Raw genomic sequence first — 16,717 nt, 5'->3', positions numbered from 1 at the left:
CGCCTGTCAAAGAAGAGGCGTTTTTCTTTCTGCTTTAAGTTTCCAAAGGCAACATTCGATATTGTTTTCATAAATGTACGATACACAAATAATCGTAATTAATGATATTTGGGTAATAATAGTACAATGTTTTATATTTACAATTGTTACTGTCTTATAGAACATGCATTTAAAAAAACTTTCATTGAAGTGGGTTCAATAATAATAACACCCAGCTAAAAACACACCTCTTCATAATGTCAAAGTCAATGATGTCACATAATTAATAATATAAAAGTTTCGAATTCCTTACTTGTTTTTCTTATTTTTTCGCAACTGTATTAAAAAAGTCGTTCGATACACGCGAGGAAATGTCATTCTTCACTCGTCCCGAGTCTTGGCAAGATATCTCGGTACTCGTGAGGTAATGTGTAATGACATACTGACATACTTTCTACTATTTTAATACAGTTGCTCAAAAGTGCTACTTTACGTAGCTGTTTAGCGTGCGGAAAGCACTAGGCTTTTTACTTTCCAATTTTTTCAAATTTATACTTGTTCCAATTCACGACTACTTATTGATGAGTTTAACACTCATTAGTTTCCTTTAAACGTCGTAATCTACATAAAACCCTACTATTAATGTAGAAATACGAAAAATATACATATTTCATATTTTATTACTTATCAACGTTTATTTTTTAATATTGAATATAGGCTATTTGACTAATTTTTGAAAATGGTTTTAATTGATTGTTTATGACTTAATAATTACACTACATTGATATTTCCGTGAAATTTCCTGTATTAAATATAAAAAAACAATGTTAAAGTTTATTTATTTTGAACGCGCCTTAAACGCTGTTTTTGCAAAGGGGCTAATCACGTGACACGTGTGACGTCACACGCGAGTAAACTCAGTCAATGACCTTAGTAAATCTTATGGTTTATGTGCATTGAATTGATTATTTCACTGTAAAATGGTATATAAATGGTGTATAGTGCCGCAATGTTCAAGTACGACTATAAAAAATCCAGATAAATTGTGTTTCCGTTCCAACGAATCCCAAAAAAAGAAAAATGTGGTTAAAACTAGCGCGAAGAGACCCAAAGAGCATTTTAGCGCATACAAATGTTTTTATGTGTGAAGACCACTTCGATGTAAGTAATATTTAACTGTAAATAAATATGGTAGTTAAAGCAGCGGATTTTGTTGTATTTAACGAAACAAGATCTAGGTATTTAATGTATTACTACATAACCTCATAACATAGCTCTTTCAGCATTAGTAGGTAGTTAGTAGCATCCTTTTTATTTCAAACTAAAGTGCAGTATGGAGATACTATTCTCGTCATCGTATTCTATATATATATCGTCGTCGTATTCGTATCATCGAAATCGAAATGTTCGTAAATAAACAATTTCTACGTATACTCACACAGCTGTTTTTACATTTCTAAGTTCCGCAGCATAGTAATCCGGATTATCTTTAAAGAAAAGTGCAACCATTAATGCGTCTATGTCTGGTAGGTTGCCGCTATCAGCTTTCACATATTTCGGCTCCATTTTGAGATTCTTATGAATATTGTGTTACTAGATATACGGATAAATCGGAATATATCAGAAAACTGTGGAACAATAACTAAAATTAACTAAATACAAATAAAACAGTTACAACACTCAAGGCAATCAAGAATGTTTACCCGCGTGTGACGTCATCCGAGCGTTGACCAATCACAGAGCGTTCACGTCCCTGATGAAATTTCAAAAAATATTAAATTTTCTTTCGTTTATTTTCCAAAAACTAAACATATTTTACATTCAAATATAGTGAAATATACTTTATTAGTTTATTATCTTTCAGGATGACAGCAATTCGTTATATATTTTTAATGTTGTCAAATACCCTATTGAAAAACCGTTTTTAAGCGTGAGCTTACGCGGGGCTCCTATTTCTGCGTGGTTTGTCCTTCGGACACCTAAAGAAACCTGACGAACCTAACCTATATACCTACTATTGCAATAAATCTTTATCTATGATTAGTTTCTTTTATAAAACCGTTACTTCTACTGGAGGGGGCTCCTCTCCTTCGATCTCCTCTTTTATACGGGTTTGTGTGGTTATGATTATGACTAAAGTAATATTTGCTTCATGGGTTCCTCACAACCATACAAGCTGGATGCAAGGGTCTTCCGCTCACATGACTTAACATTGGCGACAAAAATCTCCATATATATGGCTGTTGTGCTTCCTAACATCTTGTACTCTTCTGAAACGTGGACCGTATACCGTCATCACATCCGTACATTAGACCGTTTCCACCTACAATGTCTTCGCAAAATCTTAAAGATCAGCTGTTCCGATCGCGTACGGAACTCCAAAGTTTTGCGAAAAGCCAAAGTGGGTGGAATCGAAGTTTATATTATGCGACGACAACTTCGTTGGGGCGGCCACGTTTCAAGGAGAGGGTCGGGTGGCTAGGCGCATCTTTTACTCGGAGCTGGAGGAGGGCAAGCGAAAGCACGGCGGACAACTTCTCAGGTATAAACATGTGCTTAAGCGCCACATGAGAACTGCAACATTGACCCGCTTCTGTGGTAGAAGCAGGAAGCGGACCGCCCTGTATGGTAGAAGAGCCGGCAGTAAAGTTTCGAACCAACGTGATACCGCGATGAGATGCACAATGGTTTCCCATAAAACTGATGCTAAGTCCGAATTTGATAGTCTGCCACGGCGGAACTAGCCGAAAGTACAAAAAAAATAGCCACTTCCGGTGCGAAAAAGGGGGGGTCATTTAACCCATCTGATACTGCAATAAAAGCTATGGCATCAGTTAGAAATTTACTGGTAGATACAGAAAAGCGAAATCTGCCAGTATGATTCCTGCCGGAAGTGCTTGGCATACGCTCTCAAAGGTGACCATCGGGACCCCTAAATTAACCCATCTGATACCAGCACGAAACCAATTCCAGTCGGTAGATATGAACCTTCTCTTCAGGAATATATAAGTCTGCCAGGGCGCTTTCAGCCGAAACACCTTGACATACGAGATTATGTGAGCAATATCCGTGGAACCCGTATTTTGGAATTGTACAGATTACAGACATTTTAATTATTGCAGGCTTATGATTTATTACCTAATGCTTATATTTGTATATTTTTATGCCATTAATAACATATATTTCAAATTTATTAATATACACAATATAATTTGGGCATTAATTTAATACCTGCTTACGGCTTTGTACTTCTTTGTTTGCCTTATAAAGGTGCTAACAAATTAGCTACCGATATCTTTACAGTTGATAGTACTCGGCTCCTGAAGTATATGTAAGTATAAAACATTATAGGTTTTATGATGTTATTTTGAGAAAATTGGAAAACAAATTTGCTTTGTAAAAAAAACTCTGTTAATGAGATAATTAAATGAGACCTCATTGAACAGATTCTAAAACCTCTTTTAAATATAAAACTTAACTGGCCACTTCACGCTGATAAATCAAATGTCACGTTGACAATGACATTTAAGACAAACAAGCAGTTAAATACATGATGATTATTTTTTAGATAGAATTATAGTTTATTTATTTTGTTCGGTAAATAAAATAAAAATTATGAGAAACTTTCTTAATTTCTATTAAAAGTTAATTGTTCTAGTGTAAAGTACCAACCATCTCGTAAAATTTCTGTAGCTAATTTGTTAGCACCTTATATATAAATAATACAATAATTTCAAATTACAATATCCTTTATTTACCAAAATGAACAAAATTATTATTATTACATACTTATTGTAAACGGGTGTAAAAAGACAGGATTTTCAACGTCAAGGACGATTTTTACCAATAATCCAAATATGAACATTTTAAATCATTTTTAGGGTTCCGGACCCAAAGGGTAAAAACGGGACCCTATTACTAAGACTCCAATAGATTACATTCTGTTTTTTATTCCGTAATCCGTAGACTAAAATGACATTTCATGTGGTACTAAGAAATGTCATGTCTTACATAGGTATGAAACGTCATTTTAGTCTACGGAATAAAAAAACAGACCTTAGTTATCTCAATTTGTAGTGTTATAAAACAACACCCTGAATGTTAAACTACGTCAGTTTTGCGTCAACGTCAAGAAATGTAGGGGAGAGGTGGGCATGACGGGATACTTAATGTTTCAAGTCCAATAAAACTGAAAATGCTATTTTTTTAAGTTTTTGTTATTTTTATTTTTATCTTTGGTAATCAGTCTTTCATAATCAACACTTACTAGGAACTCTCTAGTTAGATAATTAAATTAAAAATAAATTAAAATGGCCAAAAGTGCCTTCTCTCCATCTTGCCCCCAAGTATGGTAAGATGGGGACCCCTACGGGACAAGATAAGAATGATTCATATAAATATTATATTTAGGGCCTAAACAAAACTAAAATTTTTGGCTTTTGGGTCCATCGTCTGATAACTTCTCACGAACTGTTTTACTTTTATTTCTTAAGTCGTCTGAGAAACAGAAAATGTGTTTACAGCTAACATGTACCCCATCTTCCCTTGTTAATTTTATTGTTTGTTGGGTTAATTTTATTGTTTGTAAAAATTGACATGTAAAAGTGCCCCTGTGGCCTATTTGCTGAATAAATGTTTGATGTTGATGTTGATGTTGAAGAATAAATAAATTCAAATCCGCAATTCTTCATCAGTTTATCACTAAAACTACGGCCGTCAAGATGTACCCCATCTTGCCCCATCTGCCTAATGAAATTCGAGTTTTTTGTAAAATAAACCGTACTTGAAACCAAACAAGTCCTTAGCTGTTGGCGTGATTGCTGGGCCATAGGAATAAATTAACAGTATATATGTGCTGGCGATAATAAGGAAACAAACGCAAACCAAATAAAACACAAAAACCGGCCAAGTGCGAGTCGGACTCGCGCACGTAAGGTTCCGTACCATAATACCATTACGCAAAAAATGGCAAAAAAGTCACGTTTGTTGTATGGGAACCCCACTTAAATATTTATTTTATTATGTTTTTAGAATCATTTATTCATCAATTGTGCATTACAGGTAATGAATACAGGTGTTATAAACAATTAGTTTTAGTTTGTTATAACGGCAACAGAAATACATCATCTGTGAAAATTTCATCTGTCTAGCTATCACGGTTGATGAGATACAGCCTGGTGACAGACGGACAGACAGACAGACAGAAAGCGGAGTCTTAGTTATAGGGTCCCGTTTTTACCCTTTGGGTACAGAACCCTAAAAATAACAAGGAATATGGCAAAAACAGTTTTTTTGCAAATAAATAATTAACGACACCATTTGTCTAGCCGGTCACTGTGCGAACTGATTGCTATGATGCCGACGCATCGTCATGCGTTAACGGGATTCTGATGGTTGGTCAGTCGTGTCGCCATAAAAGCCGCTACCCCGTCTTACTCGTCTTGCCCCTCTCTCCTCTACATAAGATAGTGATTAGATACACCAAATAGGTGAAAAAACGCCTCAAGCGTAAAAGAAACCACCAAAAATCATTTTATGTCGCATTACAAGCCTGATTTAGCTATGAATACTAATACCCCCTTATTCGTAAAACTTTACGAGCCTGAATTAGTTAAATTATGTTTTATCCTTTTCTTACAAATACATAAGTCAAAATGACAGACAAAGACAAACGATTCATATAGCTAATTCAATGACTATTAATCATATTAATCACATTATTTAATTTATTTTAACTAAATTTATTATAAATATGTGTTATTAATAACGTAATAATATACAAATATAAGCATAGAGTAATAAATTAATAAGCCTGCAGTATTTGAAATGTCCGTAATATGTACAATTCCAAAATACGGGTTATACGGGTACCACGGATGTTGCGCCACATAATCTCGTATGTCAAGGTGTTTCGGCTGAAAGCGCCCTGGCAGACTTATATATTCCTGAAGAGAAGGTTCATATCTACCGACTGGAATTGGTTTCATGCTGGTATCAGATGGGTTAATTTAGGGGTCCTGATGGTCACCTTTGAGAGCGTATGCCAAGCACTTCCGGCGGGAATCATACTGGCAGATTTCGCTTTTCTGTATCTACCAGTAAATTTCTAACTGATGCCATAGCTTTTATTGCAGTATCAGATGGGTTAAATGACCCCCCCTTTTTCGCACCGGAAGTAGCTATTTTTTTTGTACTTTCGGCTAGTTCCGCCGTGGCAGACTATCAAATTCGGACTTAGCATCAGTTTTATGGGAAACAATTGTGCATCTCATCGCGGTATCACGTTGGTTCGAAACTTTACTGCCGGCTCTCCAACCAGTATGGAGATCTTTTGTCTTTAAGCAAACTAATGACTAAATCCCGTCGACTTGTGGAACTCGATATCAGACGGGATGGGCTGCCCGCCCACCAGCGGCTATTACGTATATAGGTAATTACGTCAATGGTGTGCTTTCCTGCCCGTCATGTGCACGGGTCTTCGCAAATAAAATCGTCTACGCGAGCCACATGCGAGCACACGAACGTATACAACAACGGAACTGAAACAGTCGCCGTGGCCTAAACCGGCCGGGAGAGTATATATATATATACATATTTATTATTCATGCTTTGTAATATTTATGAAAAAAACATATTATGACCACTAAATATATGACTTAATTTTTTATGTCTATATTAATACTATGCACTGCAATACTTCGAACGAAAAACAATTATGGGTATCAAACAGATGACTTAAAATTGCAAATTAAATTAATGGCCATAAAAACTATGACATAACTCATTTAGGACGAAAACCCAGTTATACTCAGGAATAATTCTGACTAAAGATTTTTATGACACAATTTTATGCATAAAATGTAATGACATAAAAATATGACAAAAGTTGTTATGCGACCAGGGTCCCATTGCAGTGCATTGTTTTAGAAATAGACGTAATAAAACGGGTCGTTAAAATGAAAAGCAGTTATTTGAAAATTAAATTTGTAATATGCTATTTTATATGATTAGATATAATATTAAACTTGCTATCATATTTACATTTAGGTACAAGCTTAGTCATGTTCATTTTTCACCAATTTGGACCAGCTCGGTGAGTTAATTTTATAGTAGGTAACATGAGCATATTAGTAAGGCATATTTTCTAGTACCTATAAACTTATTTATGTACAAAATTAATTAAAATATGTATATGTTGAATCGTTTTGGCGGGTAAACCGAATTGAGTGACTTTGCCTTGAAAAGATAACAGACAGAGGGAAGGAAACACATACAATAATCAGCATCAAACAGAACAAGAAGTCCTTTCGCATTTATAAAATATCAGCGGCGAGTTGCATCAACAATACATATTTACCGGACTGGCTGACCGTAAATATTGCGCCGACAGAACTGTCAAATTAAGTACATACTTTACCATAAATTAACTGAATTTTGGGCAGGTCTGCCGCGTACGTTTCAAATGTCTAGTTCGAATTAATTTTCCACCAATTGAACCAGGATTTTTTGGTGGTAGGGGTGTCTATGATGTTGCGAGCGGTGGTAGGATCGGGGTCCGCGTAGTCGGGCGCGCGCGACGTTGGCGGGCGCCGCGTGCCCGCGCCGAACCCCGCCAGCTGGAAGCCCTCGCGCAGGTCCTTCAACAGGTGCTGCGCCGGCTGCCGCCGCTCCGACTCAGACGCTGAAAGACCATCAAAATTAATAGAGTAAGGGTCGGTTGCACCAACTGTTTGTAATCGTTAAAGAGTTCGCTAAATTGTATTGTATGGAAAGTTTCATAGTAAACCGCCGCGGCGCGCCGGGTGACGTTGATCAGTCTGTCAAGTGCGGATGGTGCAACTGGCACTAAGTACGTCTACGCTAATATAAGTCGCCCGCCAAGTTTTACGTCAAGTATGGCGCGTTTTAGAGTCCTTACTCCTACAAACGAGCGTATAGGAAAACACATACGGAACGCGTTTCTATTACCCATTTCAGTGGCCAGCTACGGATTTGGTTTTAAGTGGTTTTAACGTGAACTGTAGGTACTAAATCCGAGTGCCTAGCCAAGATGCCAGTCGTTCGTTCCGAAGCGAACAATAGCGTAATCTCTCTCTATCACTCTGCCATATTAGTGCGACAGAGACAGTTACGTTTCGTTTACTACGGAGCGTAAACGGTTGGCATCTTGGCTAGGCACCCTGGTCATTTGGAAAGCGAAAGACATACGGAACGCGTTTCTATTACCAATTTCAGAGGCCAGCTGCAGATTTGGTTTTAATGTAAACTATAGGTACCTGAACGGTTGGCATCTTGGCTAGGCACCCTGGTCATCTCTGGGTACAAGTATGTATATTTTCTTAACATATTAAACTGAATTTACTACTACCATGCATATAAAATGAAATAAAAGAGTGGCTATAACAATAAAAATAATGTTACTTGCTACTGAAATCGACAACGATCAAGATTATTCTTCTCTGCGTTCAAAACGCGTTATAGTTGCCGGCACTTGCGTACCGCGCGTCAACGCCATCTATTGAGTGTTATTTCGTGAAATCGGTACTGTTATACACGTTTTTACTTATCTCGTTGATACTTACGACAATAGGGAACCCTCTCAGTTGTCAGCACAAAGTAAGGGCCTTGTGCCCTAGGCAAGTCCTTCCCGCCGATGGCATTGATGCCCATCTCAGAGCAGGACCCGGTGAAGTCGCACGCTGCGCGGAGGCACGACTCCACCCTGTAAGATTCGACTGTCTCAGTACTACAACATGCATAAACTAACTATACATAATTATATAGACCTTGTTGCAACAAAGTTTTCTTAATTAACCGGTTAACTAGGTATTTCAACGATAATGCGCAGAGCATTATCGTTGAAATACCTAGTTAACATTATTAGAAAAACAAGCGTTGACACTTTTTCATAACATTAGGTACCTATTTGATGTTTCACATCGACAAATAGGTGGTTTAAAACAGAGAATTTTAAGAAACAACCTTAAAGCTAACACACTCGTTAATTTCAATTCATAACACTGTTTGATATAATTATGACGATATCAGCCTGTCAGTTAGAACAAAAATATGACAGTTCCGAACAACCGACAGGCCGATATCATCCGGCTGACTGGTAATCAGTGGGCCCCTTAAGAGTAACAATCAATATTATTCACTGTGGACATGATATTTTAAACTGCAAAGCGAAAATAGTACATTTCGATGCTAGTGCGGAAAGTATGTCATTACTTCACGAGTACCGAGATATCTTGCCACGAGTCGTAGGCGAGTGGCAAGACTCGCGACGAGTGAAGAATGACATATCCGCACGTGTATCGAACCACGTTTTTTAATACAGTTGCGAAAAAATAAGAAAAGCAACAAGTATTAAGGAATGGAATTCGAAACTTTTTATATTATTAATTCTGTGACATCATTGACTTTGACATTATGAACAGGTGTTTTTCTAGCTTTTATTCGACTAGAATAGATTTTGTTTTTATTATTGAACCCAGTAGCACTTTTTGAGCAACTGTATAAAAAACAATTGTGTCAGATGTTTCTACTTATATTTGACTTTGACATTCATTAAACACAAGTCTGACAAAAAAATATTACCAAATACGAGTCTGATAAGGACAAGCACCTCAGAAACAAAATACTTCTTATAAAAAAATAAAATAAAAAAAAACAAGTAAAAATTCAATCACCGTCTCTGAGAAAGGAAATGACAAAGAAAAAAATAACTGGGTACACAATACACTGCACTTTTCTTTGTCAATCGTCAAAGAAGGAATTCATTCCACACTAGCACACTACAAAAACGCCAATAACAAAATACTGTGTAGAATCCAATACCTTTTGACTTTTACCATTATCGCGGTGCTCAGCAAAAAAGTAGCTCTTTGATTTAACTCTTGATGTAATGTAACCTCATAACTATAATATAAGTACCTAACTCCTAATATGCATTTAATCTCACTGGTTGTAGGAACACGGATTTTACTTGGGTTTCGCCTGTGTGAAACAATTAGATACCTAAGTAAAAAATACTAATTTCAATTAACACACAAAATATGGGAACACCAAAGCACCTTGTGATATATTAACACACATAGATATAGCACAACTGAGTTCCTTGATGAGATGGAAATATAATGATATTAATACTTATTAACAATTCAAGTTACCCTTCGTAGGATAAGTTCCAGCGATGTGCCCTAAACGAGCAGTTGTTGGTGAGCAGAGACTCGGTAAAGAGCAGGTACGCTCGCCCGTGGCTGCAAATCGCTTGCTGCAAATCTGGATAACATTCACGAACATTTTACTTGATATTCCTGTATATACTCTACCCGTCACATTAATTATGCCAGTGTCGACGTGAAGGTTAGACAGAACTGATATTAGATAATAAATAATAATACTAATAGTACTAGCGGTTACGGCGATATTTGCATCGAAAGCTGCACTTGATGCAGAAAGCAAGCCGCTTTGCCCAGTGATACTAGGGACCAATCTGAATGATTTCATCCGAGGAAACACAAATTTCATCCACTAGAATTCAAGATGGCGGACCTTTTCCAAAACGGCGGCTACATAATTTAAAAAAAAATTTAGACACAAAACGGGTGCACCGATTTTAGTGATTGATATATCAATCAATTCGTATTGACACCTGCAATCGGAAAAAAAATACCATTTAAGAATTTAAAGATGGCGGCCGAATATTAAGAAAATTATGTTTTTATTTTTTTCCTTCTACTGAAAATAACAACTAAATGTTCTATAGTATGGTCACATATTCATTCATTTAAAAGAAACCTGATAATATTAACTACAAAATAAAATAAAAAACTTGACAATCCGTTGAGTAGTTTTTTAACTATACACATTACAAAAAGCGCGTAACACCCGTCCGAAACGGCCCCCTCGCTTCAAAACTGACAACTTAGATGATATTTCTTTACATTTAAAGGTAGAAAAAAAGAAAATAATACATATTTACTTTATTTATTGAGCTATAAATAAATGTATTGCCGCTTATTATTTGTGACGTTCCACGGAAAAAGGAACCTTATAGAGGCTGGCGCTTACGTCGCATAGAACCGCGATAGTATTGGAGCGGCGTTAATAATAGCTTAAGCGCCAACCGCAATAAGGTACCTTTACCCGTGGGACGTCACATTTACTCCTCTTTATCATCTTGGTCCGATGTGGTTGAACTTTAAAAAATAGAAAATTCATATGAAATCAGAACAAAATACCTATATACCTACCTAATATAATTAAATTGAATATATAGAAATTAACTACGCCAAACTGTCCCGCCCCTCCAGTACTATTTCAATGTGACTTACTTGACTTATGGTCCTATATCCCCTGGATGGGGCAGAGGGCATCCACAGTGCTCCGCCATCCCGTTCGGTCTTGAGCTTCGCGCTTCATTTCGCTCCACGTCTTGCCAATGGTCGCCGCCTCTGCGATGATCGTCCGCCGCCACTATTTCAATGTGTGTAGTATTGAAATAGTAATGGAGGGGCGGGACAGTTTGGCGTATTTAGAGGAACGTAGTTGGGTGAGTAAAAGCGACCGTTTACGGGTAGACTTAAAGTGATTTATTAAATCATAATCAAGTGATATATATACATCTCTAATCTACGGCGGTACAGACATTATCTTAACCGTATCAGCGCGTGCTCTAACCTATAATAAGTTATCGACACGCGCCGATAATATTTTACTGACCGCCATAGTACTCCCCCCTTAGTCAACCGGTAGGGTTGACGACCAGGTCCTTCGCTAGGAGCTGACTTGAACGGGATACGATTATTGTTTACGATTACGATACGATTATTTCACTTCCACGACGTTATAACTTTAAACACGGCCCCGCGACCGTGAACTTGAAAATGAATTGCTGCGACATGTCTCGCCCCGTGCTGCGTTGACAATAATTTCCTCGCGCGTGTCGCGTATTGTGCTTGCTTGCATTTTTGAGTGCGACTTCAAAACAATTATAATATGTAGCTGGCATGACTTCATTTAATTAATTTGCAATTTGGCTTGAATATATTCTTGATGCGTTGTGACAGTCCCTCCCGTTGTATCCTTTCCTTAAACTTGTCGTTCTTGGAAGAAACGGAGACGTGCCGATGTCTTCCAATACGTCTGGGCGGACATATGAAGAGTGCAGCCAGGGTGCTCAGAGCCAGCGTGGCGAGCGGAGAATCTCGAGCCATTGTGGCGAACGGGGTGCTCAAAGCCGACAAGGCGAGCGTAGAGGGCGACGACTAGTAGTGAAGCGCTGAGTAGAGTAGTCGGATCGCTAGGTTTGCTGCGTGCCACATCAGGATTAATCACGATCATCTTGCCATAAACGTCAAATGTCATGTTTATGTTAATGTCACAGCTGTTGGATCTCCAAATAAATAAAATAAATAAAATTAAATTAAATAAAGCATTGGCGGATGTTTGGTGTCATAGCGAGGTCATGTCACGCTTGTTGTAATTCGATCTTCATGCTTCTGACGATGTTCTGTGGTCCAAGAATCCGGAAACCGGAATATAATGGAGGTTGCCGCTGTTTCCCACGATGTTTCTTGACAATGTTGGTGATGTTGTGAGATGACGGAAGGGTGGCGAAACCAAATTGTGACGAGATAACTTTGTACGTCCTTCTCGAACAGCAATTGGGTGTCGCAGTCACTTACTTCCATGGCTTCTTCACTGGAGCTCTTCGTATATACATCTCAGTAGGTGCGTGTTCCTTCGGCGGGTTACCACTGTAGGGGAGTGGCAATCGTGCACGTCGGTCCCCGTAGGGACCCCACTCGGGGTCACCACTTTAGAGGAACGTGGTTGGGGCGAGTAAAAGGTACCGTTGTCGGGTTAACTTAAACTGATTTATTACATCATAATCAAGTGTTTTTATACATCCTAATCTATGGCGGTACAGACATTATCTTAATCGAATCAGCGCGTGCTCTAACCTATATTAAGTTATCGAAACGCGCCGATAATATTTTGCTGACCGCCATAGCGTAGTTTATCTATAAGTACCTTTCGTTTTTGCAGTTGCCTTTGCATGTGCTGCATTCTTTATTGCACTGTGCAGGGTAGACCCACCCTCCGACACGTGCAGCGCATTGTTTCGCAACCTTTTTTTGCAATTTGGGGCAATGCCCTTATTCTTGATGATGCCTCTGTGCCATTGCTATCCTCTTGGGGTTGGAAGTCATCTAATGACAGTTGGGAACCGCAATGGTCTGAAGCCAGGGAGATATGGCGTGAATTATCATACCTGGACCATTGCGGCTGTAAAAAAGGTTGCAAAACAGTGTGCTACACTTGTCGGAGGGTGGGTCTACCCTGCACAGTGCAATGCAGAATGACGCATATGCAAAGGCAACTGCAAAAACGAAAGGTTACTACGCCAAACTGTCCCGCCCCTCCATTACTATTTCAATACTACACACATTCTTCTTCTTCTTCTACCTAAGCCTTTTCCCATTATCTGGGGTCGGCTCTCCTTGTCCTCTTTCTCCACACAGGACGATTTTGTGCTGTTCCGGCGTCAATATTTGTGTTTTTCAGGTCCTATTGGACCGTTGTCAGCCAAGTAGCAGGGCGTCTTCCACGGCCCCGTTTCGTCGTTGGTAGATCCAATGCCACTCGTACCATGAATAGAATAGAATTTCATTTAATAAAGTAGGATTTTACAATCTCTTTTGAATCGTCAAAAGTACATTACAACTAAAATTAAAAAATAAATAATAGCTTACAAAATACAAAATTCAACAATTAAAATTTCAAATACAATACAAATACATTTCATAATTTATTCATTTACTTATAGAAGTCCATGCATCTTTATCATTAATATACTCTTCGACTGTGTAATATGCCTTATGCAGTAGACCAGATTTAACATATTTTTTAAGTCCAGGAAATGGTAAATCCAGTGCTTCCCTTGGTAACTTATTGTAGAACTGTATACATTGTCCTAGAAAAGATTTCTTCACTCTCTTCACACGAGATCTAGTTATTGCTATTTTTTGATTATTTCTAGCACTGTGCATTTTCTGAAAGGTTTCTACATTTTTTAGTGCATATAATATGCAGTCATATATGTGATCTGAAGACCGCCTGAGTACGTGACCGTACCAGCGTAGTCGCTTTTCCTTCAGCTTTTCTTCAATAGGAGCGATTTTAAAACTGCCTCTCACGTATTCGTTACGGATCCTATCCCTCCGGGTGACTCCAGGTGACCAGGGAAGTATGCGCATCTCTGTTATATGCAGTTTTTGAACGTGTTGTTTTGTTGATGCCCAGCATTCGGTTCCATAACGGATGGCGGGTCGCACTGCGGTTTTATATAATTTACCCTTTATTTTTAAAGGCATTCTGTTATCACACAACACCTGTCAACTGCCTCCACTTCATCCAGCCTACTGTGGTTCTATGAGTTACGTCTCTATCAATTTTACCATCGTTGCTGATTATCGACCCTTAGTATTTAAGTTCTTTCACTGTAGGCAGTGGGACATCATTTATGTAGAGCTTGATTGAGTTGGGATCTGTTGTACCGTCAAACAAACATGACATGTGTTCTGTTTTCTTACGGCTTACTCTCAAACCAATTTCCTCTAATGATTTAGTCCAAATGTTTAGTTGATTTTGGAGGTCTTCGACATTATCTGATATTAGGGCGACGTCATCAGCATATAATATGTTCCATGGCACTGGTTTTTGGTGAGCCCTTGTTAGGTAATCTATGGTGACGTTAAATAATAACGTGCTTAATATTGACCCTTGATGCACTCCGTTGCTTATTTCAAACTTTTCACAGGTTCCAGCTGGATAAACTCTCTGGGTACATTGGTATACATATCCTGAATTAATGCTATATACTGTTCAGGTACGTCATGAAACCTCAATACTACACACATTGAAATAGTACTGGAGGGGCGGGACGGTTTGGCGTAGTTCATTTCTATATATTCAATTTAATTATATTAGGTAGGTATATTTTGTTCTGATTTCATATGAATTTTCTTTTTTTTACAGTTCAACCACATCGGACCAAGATGATAAAGAGGAGTAAATGTGACGTCCCACGGGTCAAGGTACCTTATTGCGGTTGGCGCTTAAGCTATTATTAACGCCGCTCCAATACTATCGCGGTGCTATACGACGTAAGCGCCAGCCTCTATAAGGTTCCTTTTTCCGTGGAACGTCACAAATAATAAGCGGCAATACATTTATTTACAGCTCAATAAATAAAGTAAATATGTATTATTTTCTTTTTTTACCTTTAAATTTAAGAAATATCATCAAAATTGTCAGTTTTGATGCGAGGGGGCCGTTTCAGACGGGTGTTACGCGCTTTTTGTAATGCGTATAGTTAAAAAACTACTCAACGGATTGTCAAGTTTTTTATTTTATTCTGTAGCTAATATTATCAGGTTTCATTTAAATGAAAGAATATGTGACCATACTATAGAACTAGTTGTTATTTTCAGTAGAAGGAAAAAAATAAAAAAATAAAAACAATTTTCTTCATATTCGGCCGCCATATTTAATTTCTTAAATGGTATATTTTTTCCGATTACAGGTGTCAATACGAATTGATTGATTTAATAATCACTAAAATCGGTGCACCCGTTTTGTGTCTACATTTTTTTTTATTTGGCAGCCGCCATTTTGGAAGAGGTCCGCCATCTTGAATTCTAGTGGATGAAATTTGTGTTTCCTCGGATGAAATCATTCAGATTGGTCCCTAGTATCACTGGGCAAAGCGGCTTGCTTTCTGCATAAAGTGCAGTTTCATTTTGCTAACCGCTATAGCTATCCGAAGTGCGCGGATTTATTCAATAGTCCACAGGATGCAGAAAATTCGTGCGGCGCCGCACCGCAACCAATCTGCAGCAAACCACAGATTTTAATCCGCATACAGATTATTTTCCGCAGTGCGCGCACTTCAAGGAGGTTGCATACTGATAAGATTAAACGAACTTACCTGAAGTGAAGTTCAATCTTGATTATATGAAGTATTTAGTCCGAGATAATTACTAGAAGAAGCTCGCCTGTTCGTTGTCCTACGCGATTTTCAGAGCCACTAAAAAGAAAAAACAACTGGCAACATTGCCGTCATCTGTCTGTCACTTCGTTTAGAGTATCTATTGTAGCGTGACGCTACATCTGTCGTTTTGTTTTGGAAACTACTTGCTTGTCAGTCATGTCTAGTTTGCTTGTTTGTTTAGTCGTGTCGTATAGTGTGAATTGATTCACGCAATTACGGTTAGATGGCGGTTTAAAGAAACACATGGAACCTTTTTTGGACGATGATATTTTCGAGATTGGCAGGTTACAATTGCGTTGAATTTTGAATTTCAATTCTGATTCGGAAAGAAATTTGTTTTCTTCGTGATACTTCAGATGGATTTTGGGATTGACGTGTAAAAATCTGTTTGTGATATATTCGATTTTTTCCTGGTTTTTTCGTCAAAGTTAACCTTTTAAGCTTGAAGAGGAACGTTTTCTTCTGAGGTTGCTAATAACAACTTCGAGTGCACTTTACTTCCCGTCGTTCCGCGGCCTTGTTGGCCGCAGTTGCCTGCAACAGGACCTTTTTAAGGCCACCGTGGAGCAGTGCTCCGGTGGTGCGTGGTGGTCTATCAACGACAGGGCGCAGCCGCCGACGTGCAGTCGGCAGTGGATGGTCGTCGACCCCATCAGTCAGCGGTCAGGTATCAGA

The 16,717-nt window shown here is 38.2% G+C and overlaps 1 protein-coding gene across 2 annotated transcripts in view; it reads right to left on the bottom strand.

Moving 5' to 3' along the window:
- Positions 1–6,990: 6,990 nt before the first annotated feature.
- The window catches only part of LOC134754864 (pancreatic triacylglycerol lipase-like), a 36,159-nt gene continuing 26,432 nt past the window's right edge, over positions 6,991–16,717 (bottom strand). Inside the window, exons 9-11 of one of the 2 annotated variants that reach the window (XM_063691311.1) lie at positions 10,152–10,263; positions 8,562–8,701; positions 6,991–7,660 (exon numbers count right to left, since the gene is read on the bottom strand). In XM_063691311.1, coding sequence (XP_063547381.1) covers positions 7,446–7,660; positions 8,562–8,701; positions 10,152–10,263 — 467 coding nt within the window. In that variant the 3' untranslated portion in view covers positions 6,991–7,445. The remainder of the gene's footprint in view (positions 7,661–8,561; positions 8,702–10,151; positions 10,264–16,717) is intronic. The other variant, XM_063691313.1, reaches the window with a different exon arrangement.

Source organism: Cydia strobilella, chromosome Z, assembly GCF_947568885.1.
Source record: "Cydia strobilella chromosome Z, ilCydStro3.1, whole genome shotgun sequence".
Taxonomy (NCBI): Eukaryota; Metazoa; Arthropoda; class Insecta; order Lepidoptera; family Tortricidae; genus Cydia; species Cydia strobilella.
This window is presented reverse-complemented; position numbering and strand designations above follow the sequence as displayed.